Source organism: Aspergillus heteromorphus (genome assembly GCF_003184545.1).
Source record: "Aspergillus heteromorphus CBS 117.55 chromosome Unknown BO70scaffold_3, whole genome shotgun sequence".
In the NCBI taxonomy this organism is placed as follows: Eukaryota; Fungi; Ascomycota; class Eurotiomycetes; order Eurotiales; family Aspergillaceae; genus Aspergillus; species Aspergillus heteromorphus.
This window is the reverse complement of record NW_020290408.1, coordinates 789,274-804,941: the sequence shown is the minus strand read 5'-3', so window position 1 is coordinate 804,941 and position 15,668 is coordinate 789,274. Positions and strand designations below refer to the sequence as shown.

The 15,668-nt window shown below is 51.0% G+C and overlaps 5 protein-coding genes across 5 annotated transcripts; 3 read left to right on the top strand and 2 right to left on the bottom strand.

The window, feature by feature from the left end:
• Positions 1-149: 149 nt before the first annotated feature.
• On the bottom strand, positions 150-3,306 carry BO70DRAFT_132087 (putative potassium transporter). Its single transcript, XM_025538041.1, has 9 exons — positions 3,038-3,306; positions 2,700-2,908; positions 1,803-2,647; positions 1,579-1,744; positions 1,358-1,526; positions 1,233-1,301; positions 1,172-1,182; positions 1,085-1,119; positions 150-1,022 (listed from the first exon to the last, which is right to left on the bottom strand). Exons 1-9 carry the CDS (start codon positions 3,042-3,044, stop codon positions 452-454), a joined length of 2,082 nt encoding a protein of 693 aa, XP_025402823.1. The 5' UTR covers positions 3,045-3,306; the 3' UTR covers positions 150-451.
• A 502-nt stretch (positions 3,307-3,808) lies between these two features.
• Positions 3,809-6,920, bottom strand: BO70DRAFT_308461 (ABC-F family ATP-binding cassette domain-containing protein). The gene is made up of 7 exons (XM_025540103.1): positions 6,563-6,920; positions 6,301-6,487; positions 6,027-6,227; positions 5,776-5,968; positions 5,625-5,724; positions 4,474-5,568; positions 3,809-4,412 (listed from the first exon to the last, which is right to left on the bottom strand). Exons 1-7 carry the CDS (start codon positions 6,632-6,634, stop codon positions 4,041-4,043), a joined length of 2,220 nt encoding a protein of 739 aa, XP_025402822.1. The 5' UTR covers positions 6,635-6,920; the 3' UTR covers positions 3,809-4,040.
• Positions 6,921-8,134: 1,214 nt separating this feature from the next.
• BO70DRAFT_132080 (sterol desaturase family protein) lies at positions 8,135-9,366 on the top strand. The gene has a single exon (XM_025538040.1). The coding sequence runs from the start codon at positions 8,235-8,237 to the stop codon at positions 9,279-9,281; it is 1,047 nt and encodes a 348-aa protein (XP_025402821.1). The 5' UTR covers positions 8,135-8,234; the 3' UTR covers positions 9,282-9,366.
• Positions 9,367-10,379: 1,013 nt separating this feature from the next.
• BO70DRAFT_426388 (general stress protein) lies at positions 10,380-10,967 on the top strand. The gene is made up of 2 exons (XM_025547779.1): positions 10,380-10,598; positions 10,726-10,967. Exons 1-2 carry the CDS (start codon positions 10,473-10,475, stop codon positions 10,882-10,884), a joined length of 285 nt encoding a protein of 94 aa, XP_025402820.1. The 5' UTR covers positions 10,380-10,472; the 3' UTR covers positions 10,885-10,967.
• A 761-nt stretch (positions 10,968-11,728) lies between these two features.
• On the top strand, positions 11,729-15,390 carry BO70DRAFT_330154 (ribonuclease Z; the record flags this gene model as incomplete). Its single annotated transcript, XM_025540818.1, has 1 exon — positions 11,729-15,390. Exon 1 carries the CDS (start codon positions 12,148-12,150, stop codon positions 15,388-15,390), a length of 3,243 nt encoding a protein of 1,080 aa, XP_025402819.1. The 5' UTR covers positions 11,729-12,147.
• Between the last annotated feature and the right edge of the window lie 278 nt (positions 15,391-15,668).

Genomic DNA, 15,668 nt, shown 5'->3' with positions numbered 1-15,668 from the left:
ACCTTTGTAATCATGTGACTTACTTTGAACAGACGTTAAGGAGAAGATGTTGTGAGTGGATGTTTAACTGTTTGTGACCTATCTGTCATGTTATGTGATCTGATCTTTAAGTGGAAAGCACACACTCTATACTCTGTAGGATTGGGAAGTCTGTAGGTCTTGCATGTAATTGGTCTATGTATATGGAAAGTCTATAACTCGAAATCAGGAGGAAGAAAAAAGAGACGAAAAGAAACTCAAAACGCAATTGGACCGTCGTGTATGAATGGTCCTGCGAAGAAAAGAACAGCGAAGGAAACCAAAGCAAAGGAAAGCATAGTGAAAAGTCCAGGATAACAGGAAAGCACTTTTTGTCGACGACGCTATGCCACCTACCCACCGCTTCTATTCCGCAAATGATAGCGAGCATGCTAAGTCTCTCACTCTTCTCACGGCATTTTAAGGCCAAGATCTAGACAGACCCAACAGGCATCTTATCACACCCCCAAGCGCGCGACTGCTCGCGTCTCATAGCGGCATCTTCCTCCTCCGCCCACTCGAGAGACTCACTGGGCAACATGACAGCGCGATCGATCGCGACGGGAAGGCCGCGGTGACGTCCTCTTAGGGTAACAGCCGCAAGAATAAGCTTGCTGATGGGGTGCCAAGCGCTACAGAAGGAGGCGTTGGAGCCCGGGAAGCCGACGCTGATGCCGACGCAGCCGTAGGCGGAGACGACTTCGAAGATGATGTTGAAGGTCGAGTAGGCGACAGGCATGCGGCTGAAGTTGGATGATTCGGCGATGGCGATGAGGAGGACGGCGAGGGCAATCCACCAGAGGTCGTGGCTCAGCTGGGAGCGGAGTTGCTGGTGCACGAAGTAGCTGCGAGAGGCTTCGGGGGTGGATACGTCCTGGCGTCGGAGGATGTGGTGTCGGACTAGTTGGATGAACATGTTGGGGGAGGATTGGCCGTCTTGCTCGTCGTCTGTGTTGTCGTGCGCGTAGATGCCCAGGGAGCGCTCTTCGTAGACGTTTGTGTTTCTTCGAGGTGCTTAGTGGGGGGTTGTCTGGGGGGTGAGCGGTTGGGATGGATAGATACGAACCTCATGGCGACTAGGACGGGGTATGCTGAGACATACTATGGGGATGTTAGTGTGGAGCTTGACGGGGATTGTCGCTATGGAACTGACCATCATGAGAACTGCGAGACGTTAGTACAGTGCCAGCTAGAGATATCGGGTGGATCCTTACCATAGAGGACCAGCAGACCTTGACGAAGGTCGGAAATCGTAACGACGTAGAAGCCTCCGGAACGTACGGCTGATACAAATATTAGATGCCTGGGGAGAATCAAAGGCTATAGTAGGAATACGAACCGCTAGCTTGAAACAAGCCGTCTAGGACTCGGTAGCCTTTTGGCAGGTCTTCGATTTCTTTGAGCCCGAGAGAGAGGACTTCAAAGCCAGCCCAATCAATCGCATTCAGGATAATGATGGTACCAAGCAGGTACCATGTGTGCCTCTTTGGGAAAAGGTTTGTGTACACCTAGATACGAGTTAGGGGGGGCAAGTGTTAGGAACGTAGCTAGGTTACACACTCTTCTAGGATGGTCAAGAATGAAGTCGAAAGTTACTTTCCACGATGCCCATGACGGCGAGTTTGGGACACAGCACCTCAAACCCCAGATAATAAACCGGAGAAAGCAAGGGTAGAGCGTGTTGCCAGCCAGGATGAGCAATGACATGGTAAGTAACGGGTATGCACTAATTATGGATGAGTTAGTATGCTTGTACCCGAAGAGAACAGAGGTGAAGTCCGTACTTTGTTTGGAACGCAGCCATATTTGCATCCAAGAGCGACATGCCGCTGTTCACAAACGCGGAAACAGCGAAAAACGCGCCTGTCCAAAAGGGCGACAGGCCATTCTTTCGAGCAATATCGGGATGGTTGACTGCCAGCCAGGTTCCCATGCCAATGATGCCACACAGGACAAATAGCACCCAGTAGAGGGTAACAATAACCAGCAGGAAGGTAATCGCCTTGTACTCCACACCTCCCAACTTGTCCCGCTCTTCGGGAGTAAGTCCATGAAACTGAGAGTTTCGCGCAATGAATCCTTTGGATGCAAAGTACTTTTGCGTTCCTTTAATGAAGCCCTTGAATGCGGGCAACTCGTCTTCATCAGCCTGAGGCAATCTCGGCGCCACATCCCGGGGGTGGTTGTTCAAGTCCGGTCGAGCTCCAACGCCTACCATAGGGAAAACTCGGTGGCGATGATGTTGACGTGCCCTCATATGGCTAAGAGTGACTTGGTCGTCCTCGGCCCATTGGCTAGGGTCATCATTTAGGAGCTCGCCGTTGGATTCAGTCGCTGTGACTTCCGCTGTCCCGCTGCCCTTACCATCATGGCCAACATCATCGGATTTGGCTGGCTGGTGCTCTTCGACAATCACGTTTTCGTTGATCGAGTCGAGGGGAATGCCATGCCCAGGCATGTGGAGAGATAGCCTTTTCCGTGCCCGCTCAATTGAGATGCCTTTGAACTTGGCTTGGAAAGCACTCCTCCTGACAAAGAGCACCGTGATGGAAATGAGAATAGCGTGTCCCAGAAAGAGGAGCGCGAAGAGGATAGCCTGTTGGAATGAATTCAGAGCAGACAGGTCGACCTATTGATGTTACTGGTGCAATGGTGTTGGAGGTGGAAAGAGCACAACGTACGGTGTTCAAGCCAGCACCCGTCATGGCGCTGACACACATGAATAAAGAGTCGACATAGCCAAGGCTGCGCGATGGAGTGGAGGAACCCCAGAAGATGACGCTGCAAATCAACGGCGTCGCGAGAAAGTAGGCGTAGTGAAGCGTGAGGAAGTTAAATGGCGGGAGTACCGCTATTATGCCTCGACCCAGGAGTTGGTGGCAGCTTCGAGCTACAAGCGCATGTCAGTCCGCGGATTCTCCGTCCATGACAGCTCGACGATGCGGTATTCCCTCCCCGTCCTGGAATGCAGGGGGTGGGGGAAGCCGTGGAGAAAGACGGTAAGCAAGGGACGACTCACGAATCATGCTGACAGGCGCCGGCTAGACGACGCGGCGAGAATCAGACAAGGAGATCTGCTTTGCTAGCAAGCAGAGTCTAGGCCTGCGGACAGGCAAAATAATCGAAGGGGGATCAGAGTCCCCAGGTCGGGTGCAATATGTCAAGATGACGGGCGGCGGTTGTAATCTGATGTGTGGGCGCACACCGCTACCCACAAGGACTTTGCAAAAATTGAAATGGTCTCAGTCTTGTTCGATAATTCATCATTTGTCTTCTGATCAAATGCAGCAAAAGCAGCCAAGTCAACGTCACCGGTGGAATGATGACTTGTAGAGAAATCACGCAGAGTGGTGTTCTAGGCGCTGGGAGGCTAGTCTGTTGTTGTGCAGCAGCAAAAGCCGTTGTTACTATATCGGGTGCAAGGGTCGTTGGCTGATAGATAGTCGGCAGTTGGCAGAACAAAGTGTCCTAGTTTCTGAATTTGAGATTCTGATTGTTTAGGCAAGCTTGGGGGGTCAAAAACGGGGGGCAAAGCGGGTGTTATTCCATTTCAGCGGACATGTCTTCGGTGGGAACAGTTGCAGTGGTCAATTGAGGTTTGTGAGCAGAGGAAAGAAGACGAAGCGGCGGCCAAGGGGAAAAAAGCGAAAGTTTCGTGCGGGCCCGACCACTGATCCAATCCCGGCCCGAGATCTTCGCCCCCGCCGCGTCCCTCGGCGCTTGTCACTTTAATTAAAACCAGATAGGGCTGCAGCCACTTCCTGGGGCGTTCCCGCAGGGTTTCCGTTAAAAGCATGGTTGGAACTTCTCTATCTAGCTAGTGTTCAGGGTTTCTGGGATGGCTTTTCTACGCTTACCCAGACCACACAGCGGATCCCCTCTGTCGGATCACTCTTGTTGTCATCCATTATCTTCACATGCGGCATGACCAACGCCTCGTTAACAACCATACATTGAAAAAAAAAATTGGAAATGTAGGGTCACACACGGGTGGTCGAAAACTTTCTTTCACCATAAGCATTTCATCCGGGCACAGGCAGCATCTTTCGAGCCCTCCGGGCTAAACTTTGCTCGAACTGCTCCACGCCATTTTCCTGTACATGGAGCTTCCCCGCTTTCAGAACATATACGTCCCGCCTTCGCCCTGACAGTTCTGTCTGTTCGTCATCGATACCCTCAAAGTCCTCATCTATATTTTGTTCCCAGTCTCGCTTCCCCTCGACCACAGATCGGATCAAGAATCGATCGTGTGATACCAACAGAATGGCCCCGTTGAATCTCGAGAGCGCAGAAGATATCGCGGTGACCGTATGGAAATCTAGATGGGTTGTGATCTCGTCCAGAATGAGAAGATGTGGTGAGTTCCAAACGACTCTCGCCAGTGATAGACGGACCTGTGGGTTACATAGTTAGCCGTAAAAAGTCAATGAAAATTGTGGAAGAAGACCTGCTCACTAATTGCCCGCCTGAAAGCCGGCGTATAGGAACATCAGATACTACCCTACCCTGGAGGCCTAGTGTTGACAGGAGACCCCGGAGTTCACCTTCATTGAGCGACCCATTGACATCTTTTGACATTAATCCCAGCGCGGTCAGATCGGGATCTGACCAACCTTGCTCTTGAAGCTCCTCGATTGAATGTTGTGCGTAATAGCCAAGTTTCAGTCTTGAATGGGTTAAGAGCTTACCCTGTGTTGGCAAGGTCTTTCCGGCCAAGAGACGCACCAGTGTTGACTTTCCACATCCATTGAGACCCAGTATGCCCACACGATCGCCCAGATGCATGACGAGCTCAATCCCATTTAGGACTGGGGGCTCGCCCAGATTGAATCGGTGAACAACCCCTTCCAAGGAGATAAGGGGACCAGGAAACCGCAGTTCGGTGGTATCTGGCAGAGTCATGGTAGCACCACGTTCATCAGTTGGAACCTCAATTTCTGCCCGTGTGGTTAGATGATATCCCACAAGGTCCCGATTCAATTTGAAGCGTCCCCCAGTTGCGCTGACCTGGACACCCATCCGATCATCGATTTTCTTCTGTCGCGACTTGGCCATGCGCAACTTGTTGTCATCGTTAGTCTTCTTCCCTATCTTGATGTTGTCGCGGATGGTTGCTTCCATGTGTGCAACCTGACGTTCCTGGGCTTCCTTCATACGACCCCAATAGAGCTTCTGTTCCTCGAAGTCTTTTTCGTACGCGGACAGGTTTCCTTTGAAGTAGGAAAGCTTCTGATCCCTAAGGATGATGATCTCTTCACAGACAGCATTCACAAAGTCCCTGTCATGGGATACTATCAGTATGGTAGTCTGTGAAGAGTCACATAGCTGTTGAAGGTATTTCTCCAACCAAATAACTCCCAGAAGGTCAAGGAAATTTGTCGGCTCATCAAGAATCATGATATCTGGATTCTGGATCAGAACACTGGCCAACATACACCGCATACGCCAACCACCTGACAACTCTAAGAATGGTTTGTTGAGCATCGTTTCCTGAAAGCCTAGGCCGGCAAGAATTTGACGCGCCTGTTTCTCAGTGTCGCTTACTTTCATCTGTGCCATGCAATGCTTAGTGGCGCTTGATATTGTGCTCGAGTAGTGATACTCACAGATTCAAACTGAGACTGCAAGTCCTGTAAAGTCTCCATTGCAGCTTTCGTGTCTTCCTGAATTGCATCTGCATTCATCAACTCCGTTGTCTGGTTCAGCCTATATAATTGATTAGTCAACTCACGTAAAACACCACCCATGGGTGCTTACAGCGCCGAGGAGTCTTGCAATCTAGATTCAGCAGATTTCAACTCCTTCCGGGCTTGTAGTCCCCTTGCCCCGCTCTTCAGATGTGCCGTCTTCTGAGCCAGAAACAATTCCTTTTCCATATCTGAATGGCGAACAGTTCGAATCGCTCTCACAGGCTGCAACAGATCGTCTGACTCGAAACTTCTCGACAATACTTCAAGGAAGTTACCAGTAAGTGTGTGAAGCGATGAAGCCATGGGAGGGTGACCTACTGTCAATCTTGTGAACTACTTCATTTTTATAACGATCGGTGTTCAGGACATACTCCAAGACTGCTTTGTTTCTTCCGCCACTGTCATTGTTTGTATTATTGTCACAAGCATCGAGGCTGCTCTCTGTCTGTTGCAAGATGGCGATACGTGTAGCATGCGGTATACCCGGTATCAGCTTGTCGGCCATGGCCCGCAAAAGCGCTATGAAAAGCCATTAATCTCCATCATCAATCGTTGCTTCATTTGCAATCCCATCTGGAATGGTATAACGCACTCGATTTGCCGGTCCCATTTCGACCTATCAATCCGTAGCACACGCCTTCTTTGAGTCGCAGGTGGCCCTGGGTAATGAGTTCTCTCGTCTCGGCTTTTGCTTTCGATTTCCCTTTAGACTTCGGGTTTGAAAGATTCTCTTCATTCGAGGTGGACGAAACGGCAATGGTGAGACCCTCTACATCGACCTAGAATGATCATAAGGCTCGCGTTAGCTCTCAGATCATCATCAACCTCGATCACCTCGATGGGGATCATGATACCTCCTTCGACGCCTTATCATGGAGATGGAAGCGCGTCTGTTTGCAAGTGGCAAGGATAGACTGATTCGTCATGACCGGAGCGCGTTTGCTTCAACTGAAGCGAGAAAAGACACAGAGGATCTGAAAAAGACCGGAAATAACGAAAATAGAGGATGGGAAAAGTTCTTCCGATTGGATCTCAGCCTTCATAGAAAGTCCAGATATTGACAAGTCGATCCTTCCCTTTCATAGTTCTGCGGGGAAGTAAGCACTGGGCCCTTCACTGATAAGTCTGTGCGTAATTGGCACCTGAGCAATGTCTCGATCGTTCAACATGCTCACTTTTCGAGGCCAAGCCAAGGTACAGATGTCGTACCCCATAATCATCATCTCCACCTGGGAAGCCTTTGAGTCATCTGCGAGATCGTGTTTGGATGGCGGGATGTTGTGCTGCAGAGTCGGGGTCCCAAACGGGACTAGCCGCTCTGTCCCTGAACTGAACATTGCCGTTTGGGGAAGTGGCAACATCTCTCCATGCTTTGACTCACAGGGAACTCAACGATGACTCCGTCAACCCCCTGATCAGAGTTTGAATGGTTAATTGATGGGTATGTTCCGGACCAGACCGAATCCACATGGGCTGCAAGGGGAAAATATGCAAGTCTGTATGCGGAAGAAGCGCATCATTACAGGAGTTAAGAGGTTAATGTTCCAGACAGCAAGAGCAATAGGAACAACCTAGGTACCTTTACGTTGGCTAGTTCATCGTGGTCTGCACCGCATTGAGTTCCCAGCTTTGCTCGTCGCGCCTTATTACTGATGGATCAACATCTCCTATTCGAATTTTGATAACAGAGCATGGTTGTTGTCCTCGAGCGCATTTGATAAATGCTGAATTCGCCACAGATAATATCTATATATGAGGTGCTAGACATCAAAGAGACAGAGTCCCACAAGATCCGTGATGATGTCTCTCTGTTAAGGGGGGGAGTTCGTTTGACGCCTGAGGTGTCAACATATGTCACTAACCTGAACAGGCTAGTCATTTTTGACTACGTCCTCAAGCAGACGCAGGCGTGTTCTTCTCTTCTTCCTTCTTGACAAGAGCTTTGAGGCCCATTGCACATATATTTCTAGCATGGAAATAGACCCTTAACTTCGGACAATCACATGCAATGTGGTTGGGATCCAAGAAACTGCCTAGTCCCTTTGAGGAAACCGATGCGAGGTCCTTTATTTGGGTCCAGTATAATGATCTCCCGACCCAACCAGTCGATCATCCTCCCTGTCTTTACAGCATTGGCGACACCGGGAGTTGAATTTGCAATTATGCGACTCGTGGGTGATCCTCGGGGTGCCCAAGGGCTCCGAGGCACATTTTGCGGGGTCTTCTGTCTCAACCACTCAACATGAACTGTCTTCATGTGCCGGTGGTCCCCTCTGTCTCCTTTGGGTGGAAACGACTCCCACCATGTTTGATGTGCTTGATGCATATATGGGTGTCTGCGATTTTGTTGGGAAAAGGATCCACACCTGGTGACTGTATATCATGAACTAATGTAGAGCATTCACATGCTCTAGCATGTCTTCCCGAGCCTTAGAAGGCCCCCGTATATTCAACGATGGTATAAAGCACGACAGGGACGCGGGGTAGATTTCGAAAGGCCAAAATCTGGGTTAAACTATCGATACCATGGCATCCGCACGCAACCCGAAGGACTCGATGAAGTCCACATGGCGTACTGCCAACCGCGACGAATGGAGCATCAGCCACTGGGCCCTCGAGCTGCTCAATGCCCACCATATTTCTCTCGACAAGGAGGTGCCGGTACATACTAAGCAGGACAAGATACCTTACATGCCTCAGTTGTCTCTGAATATCTGGGTTCTCTTTTATGCATTCATTCCAGTTCTTATAAATCAAGCATATTTCTCATACACAGGTCACAACCTCGGGCCGTTTGCTCTCTTCCACTTCTACTTTTTCGCATTCAACGCAATCCTCATTTACCAAATTCGCCTCCTCCGTCGTCTCGGCCATACGTATGGATTCCTCGACGGTGACCAACACGAACGCGACGGCGTCCCTGACGTTGGTGTGGGCAAGGTTGCTGCCTCGTTATACAAGACAACCGGCTCTCGCCTGGCTCTATCGCTCTACCTCTCCTTCAACGCCAGTCAGGCACCGATGGCTATGCAATGGGCATGGCTTCCTCTCGAGATCGGTCTCTATGGAATTGTGCTCGACTTTTGGTTCTACTGGTATCACCGTTTGATGCACGACGTTAGCTTTCTCTGGAAGTACCACCGCACCCACCATCTCACCAAGCACCCCAACCCACTCCTGGCGGCCTATGCGGATCACGAACAGGAGTTCTTCGATATGGTCGGAGTCCCATTGATGACTTATCTCAGCCTCCGGTTCATGGGGTTGCCCATGGGCTTCTACGAGTGGTGGATCTGTCATGCATATGTCGCCTTTGCTGAGGTTTTCGGACACAGCGGTCTGCGCATCCACATGACGGTCCCGTCGACGCTGAGCTGGCTGCTGCAAATGCTGAATGCCGAGATTGTCATCGAGGACCACGACCTCCATCACCGTAAGGGTTGGAGAAAGAGCCACAACTATGGCAAGCAGACTCGTCTGTGGGACCGCATCTTTGGCACCTGCCATGACCGTATCGAGTCTGTCGATAGCAATATCGACTACATCAATACCGTTAACATGCCTCTCTTTTGAGTCCCTTCGGGGGCCTGTCTTCCACAGACATTACTTTCGATATGTCGCTGCTATTCTTCTGGAGGATTTGCACTGCTGGACCTTCTTTTGACATGCAAGATTTTATTTCCCTTTTCAATGTGTACATGCCGTCTGTTTACAGACAGAAGTGTTATGTATGTGGATGAGATTTACGACAACGTATTTATGATATCCGTCGGGGGGCCAGAAACCAATGAATATTCCATACAAATATCCCCGAAACTCCGATCTGAATAAGTATGACAGAAATCAAAATGCTTGATGTATGCATACATTTGTTCCCAAAGCCAATGTAATCCACGAAACTTCAAACAATCGATTCCGGCTTACCTGCCATCTCTAACAAACTCTCAACCTACAGCATACAAAATAATTACACACCAACCCCCTCGAATCTAGACCTAGGGGGAGAAAGGGAAGCGAGAACGAAAATGAAAAGAAACATAACAACCAGTCCACAACACCAGGCCAGCCAAACCACCCAAAAATAACCACAGACAACATCATCATTCCCCTCACACCCTCATAAGTCAAAATCGCCACCCAATCTACAACCTAACCTAATCCATGACACTCACCACACGTAGCCATCCCATCAGGCATCTAGACTCTTCAAGTGCGCATCTAGAATCCACGACCCAATCTATCAGGAATATTGCGCCATCGCACGCATTAAAAGCCTCAGTCACATTTCTTCAACCCCGACACGACCATAACCACAATCATAACCATAACCATAGACCAATTACCCCACCCAATAGGCAAAACACTTTCGATCCCGTGGATCCCCATCCCCATCCGCATCCCCGGATCTCCCGCGTGGCGGTCCAATATCAAGCCTACCATGCCCCATACCAATGCCAAAGGGGCGTTTTCATTACACATAAGAATGATGAGAACGTTTAGTTTGCATCACGAATGTTTCATTGCGATGGAGGTGTTGATGTCAAGTGTGCTACAGCATTATGATCTCATGAGGTTTATTTATGGGGGCAACATGTTCATCAGGATGGAGATATGTACTATAAATATCAAGCTGTATTGGTACCAAATGCTAGATATTCAACTCAATTATAAACGCTCTCCATCACATCCATCAACCGATCCAAACCCCCCTCTTAATTTCTTTTAATAACAACACACCATATAATCTACTCATAATCTATAAAAATGGCCTCCAACACCAACCCCGGCAACTTCGCCAACCGATCCCACGACGAAGTCTCCAATCTGGCCAAGAAGGGCGGCCAGGTCAGCCACTCGGGCGGCTTCGCCAGTATGGATTCAAGCAAACAGGTACGTTTTGTCTTATTCTGTCTTTGCCTTGCCTTGTCTTTGTCTTGTATCAGATAAATATTCTCGGCGTGGCTTTGTCGGATATATGCGTTAGAACGCGACAGCTAAATCCCGATCTTATTTACAGCGCAACATCGCCTCGCAGGGTGGACAGGCGTCCAGCGGCAGCTTCCAGCCCGGTGATCCTCGGGCCCGCGCGGCGGGGCAGAAGGGCGGTTCGAGGACGCAGTATGACTATGACCAGAACCAGAACCAGATCGATGAGGAGGATTTTCCGGATGAGTAGATCTGAATCTTTGATGTTTTCACTATGAGTGTGTTTGGGATACAGGTGTATGTGTACTGCTAGGGTTATGATTATGATGTGGGAATAAATGGATTATATGCGAGGATGAGGTTATTTACCATTTTTGAAACCTTTGATTTCTTATCTCCGAGAATCATCATTGAGATTTGTAGGACTGAGTTATCCATCAGGTTGTGTTGATGTGGCAAGGGTGTGGTGGAGTCCCAATACGTCGTGAAGACATCACAGCTTGCCGTTTTCGGTCGCTCAACCACAAATTCCGTGAGATCATAACATTGCATTTGACATGTCATGGCTGGCTCGTGAGACTGGTGGCAAGTTAGAGTTGCAAATTGTTTAGCTTCGACCGATGCTCTGGTGCTCGTTGCAACTTGAGCTTCAACGCGAGCTTGCACGCAGTTGCTTCTGTCTGCTCTCGGGGTGCTTCATGTAGACGGGAAAATCTGCTAGCAGAGTGTCGGATCCTGAAGAAGGTGATTCAACTTATATATGTATCTAGGCCAATATTCTTCACTTGTCGAGATGGAAAATAGATATACTATTTTCTTTAGAACGCAGTTCCTACAGGGGATTAGCGTCAGGAATGTACTAACCATATTAGGTAGCACGCGCACAATTGCAACTATGCTGGTTGATTAGTAATTATGTACTCCGCCTCTAACTATCTACCCCGTAACGTATCGCGCGGCGGGCGGTGAGTGGAGCTCTTCCAAAAAACAACAAAAAAAAATTGTTGCCAGGCGGAGAGGCTAGCCGGAGGAGGCTCTGCGCCAGATCCGCCAGCCTCGGAAGTCCTGAAGTTTGAACAACCGCGCTGGACTCGGTGCTTTCTCTCTCATCTGTTGCAGGCCGCTCTCTTTTCGCTCTGACTGGCATTTCCGACATGCCTGCTTGTTAGCATCTTCTCCTTCATCCCCCACCGCATTCAAGTTGGCTTCCCTTCGATTCCGGGCGACTTCCGCCATCTTCTTTCGCGGGATCGCATTCCCTCCCATACGCCTTCCTCCAGTTCTTGCCTCATCATCGATCGCTCGACATTTGCGTGGTTATCGTGCAGAGGCAAGATCAGCGGATCTTTTCCAAGAACACGAACGGGCTTCACTATCCGACCCCGACACTCGTCTGGTGCCGTCCCCCCAAATCTGGGCGAACCCCCATCCGAGGCACCTTATCTACAATCCCAAGAGCCTAAAGCTCTCGGGATACACCACTCCACCACCCCTGCCGAGCGGTAGCTCTCCAATGAAGTTCTACTATGAAGTTGTGACCACGCCGACGGCGGATACCCCGGGCACAACGGTCCTGCTTCACTTCCCGAACAAGCGCTATTTCTTCGGCCATGTTTCCGAAGGCACCCAGCGGGCATGTTCGGAGCGGGGTCTGAAGGTGACCGCTCTGTCCGACATCTTCATAACGGGTCAGGTAGTGTGGAAGAACACTGGGGGCTTGATCGGCGTCATCCTCACGTTGGCTGATAGCCTGGCCAGCTCAGCCAATGCCGTCGAAACCTCTGTCCGTGAGAAAAACGAACGTCGCCAAGAGCTCGAACAGGGGCCGAATAATTCAAAGGGCGTGGAGGATGAGGCCGCGGATGGACAGATAGCCCCGCAACGAGGTGATTTAACCATCCACGGAGGCAGGAATCTCGCACATACCTTGGCTACTGCGCGGAGGTTTGTCTTCCGAAAGGGGATGCCGCTTTCCACCAGGGAATACGATACAGAGAGCATGTCCAAGCCGGGTCACGCTGAAGGGGGGGACCCTTTTGAGGAGCCCACATGGATGGACAGCAATATCAAGGTGTGGGCCATGCCTATCAGACCATCCCCGGCACCGTGCTCTCGGGAAATCCGCTCGAGAAGTCCAAGAAAGAGAAGCCTCGACGAGTTTGAGGAGCGCGAAGATTCATCGGAGGCTGTTGATGCGCGAACCCAGGATCAAATTATCAGGCAAGGTATAATCGGTGATATGTTCAACTCGTCGTGGAAAATGGATTCTCTGCATGAACAAGACCTGGCGGACGTTAAGATGCCGGCGACTATGTTCGTTCGTAATCCGGTGACGAAAGACCTTGAGCAGTATAAGGGACCTGCTCCCGGCAGCAGTGAACCGCTTCCTAATATCAAGGTTTTGGTTCGCCAGCCATGGCCAGGCGCAGCCGTTGACAAGATTCCTCCTACGACTTGGTGCCATGAATCCTTGTCTTATATCGTCCGAAACCACACTATTCGGGGCAAGTTCGACCCCAAAAAGGCCCAGGCGCTGAAGGTTCGGAGGGGACCAGACTATGCGAAGCTGACCAAGGGAGAGAGTGTGACCTCAGAAGATGGTAACACCATTACCCCTGACATGGTTCTGGGTCCTTCGCGAGAAGGGAAAGGCATGGCATTCATCGATTTGCCTACGCGGGCATACGTGGATGATCTCGTTGATCGTCCTGAGTGGTCTTCTCCATCGGTGACTTCGAATTTAGAGACCATCCTGTGGATCTTGGGTCCGGGAGTGGGTGACCACCCACGGCTTCACGAGTTTGTGGCGAAGATGCCTCACTGCGAACACACCGTTTCCAGTCCGGATTATTGCGCAAACTACTTGGCTCTGAAGAGTGTCGCTGAAACGACTGTCCGGATGGGTATCTTAAAGCCCGACAGCTACCACGTTCCCGTCCATGACAATGTGACTGTTCCACAACCGGGCAGTGCAGCATCAGGAACAGCGAGGGACATGTCCAAAGCCGTTTCCCTACAGCCTGTGGAACCCGGCCTCGTCATTGAAATGGAGCCCAAGTTCGTACTTAACCGTTCCGAGGTACAACCGCCGTACGATACCAAAACTGTGTCATCAATGATGCCTGTGGCCGTGCAGCAGCGGATGGATGCCATTACTACACGCATGGGGAGACCGGAGTTTGCACAGAAGCTGCGGGAGTTCCGAAGTGGCCTCCCCGGGGCCAACGCGGAGATCATTGCGCTGGGAACGGGCTCAAGTGCCCCATCGAAATACCGCAACGTCTCCGCTACTCTTCTCAGTGTACCTGGACATGGCTACTATCTGCTCGACTGTGGCGAGAACACTCTCGGCCAGCTTAAGCGTGTCTTTACGCCCGAGAAGCTGCGCGAGGTCTTGCAGAACTTACGGCTCATCTGGATCAGCCATCTTCACGCAGACCATCATCTTGGCCTTGCTTCCGTTATCAGGGCATGGTTTGAGGAGAACTACCCCGATGGGAGCTCGGAGCCAACCGAGGTAGAGATGGACATGTCTAAGATATTACAGGAAAAGCGCCTGTTCGTTGTATCCGAAGATATGATGATCGGTTGGCTTGAGGAGTATGCAGGCGTCGAGAACTACGGTTTTGGAAAGGTGGTGCCCTTGACTGCCTCTCCTTTCGTCAAGAACAACACCATAAAAACCGAATTTATCTACCGCCACTGTCGCAGCGATGGCTTATATCCCGGGCACAAGTCTGCGCACTCCAGGCCCGACATCACCTCTCTCTCCTTCACCGATGCCAAGTCCAGGCTCACACCTCTTCTCCACCAAGCCACAGGCCTCTCCAATATTCTCACTTCCCGCGTAAATCACTGCCGCGGAGCCATGGCCGTTTCGCTCGTCTTCGACGATGGCTTCAAGGTCTCCTTCTCTGGCGACTGCCGACCCTCCGCGGGCTTCGTGTCAATCGGCCAAGACTCCACCGTTCTCATCCACGAAGCCACCTTCCAGGACGATATGGCCGGATCCGCCATCGCCAAGAAACACTCCACTGTCTCCGAAGCCCTTGAAGTCGGCCGTCTCATGAAGGCCCGCTCCATCGTCCTCACCCACTTCAGCCAACGGTACCAGAAAGTCTCCAAAACCGAAGACGCCTCCGCCAGGCACAACCACGACGACGCAGAGCCGGAGTCTCTAGAGGAGGAGCCCCGACCCCGCGGCCCTAACAACCTGTTCGGCAACATTACAGTCACCCGGAAGCCCCGGCTGAACGTTCCCATTGTCGGCTCGTTCGACTACATGCGCATCCGCGTCGGCGACATGCCCATCTCCCAGGCGCTCTCCCCGGCTGTGGAAAAGCTGTTCGATCTCCTGGAGCGCGTGAACTTTGCAGCGAGCGTCAAGCGCAAGGAAGCCCACAAACTCCGCGAAAAGGAGACCAGGGACGCCAAGAAGGCCCAGAATAGTGCCGCCCGGGCTTCTGCCTCGGCCTCTGCTGCTGCTGCTGATGCTGCTGAGATGGACGTCACCGAGCCGACCGAGTCCGTGTCCGAGCCCGCCCACTCCATCTGGAGTGCCAGCGAGAGCGAAAGCGGCTGGGACACCGGCAGCGAACACGGAGGCGAGCGCTTCAGACGGAGGAAGATGGATAATTACTCTCCTTGGCTCCAGCGCGATCCCAGTCGCAAACTCGCTCTCAGTCGCAGCCGCAGTCGCAGTGCCAATCGCAATGGCAGTGCCAGCCGCAGTCGCAGCGCCAGTCGACGGGGTTAGCTAACTAACTAACTAACTAACTCCCTAGACTTTTCGGGACTCCCCGAAACCGTATATATGTAGTACTACATTTCTTTTTCGGCTTGCTTCTTTTGCTGCACCCATGATGACTTGATATCAGTGTCGAGAGCCGTTTAGACGAAGACAGGCATAAATCGTCTTTAAAATGGGCAATGGCTATATACAGATACATACTCCTATCAATCAATATACTTTGGACCGGTTTCATCACCGCTGAAACAAACTCCTTTCCCTCACCTATCCATCCACGCGGTAAC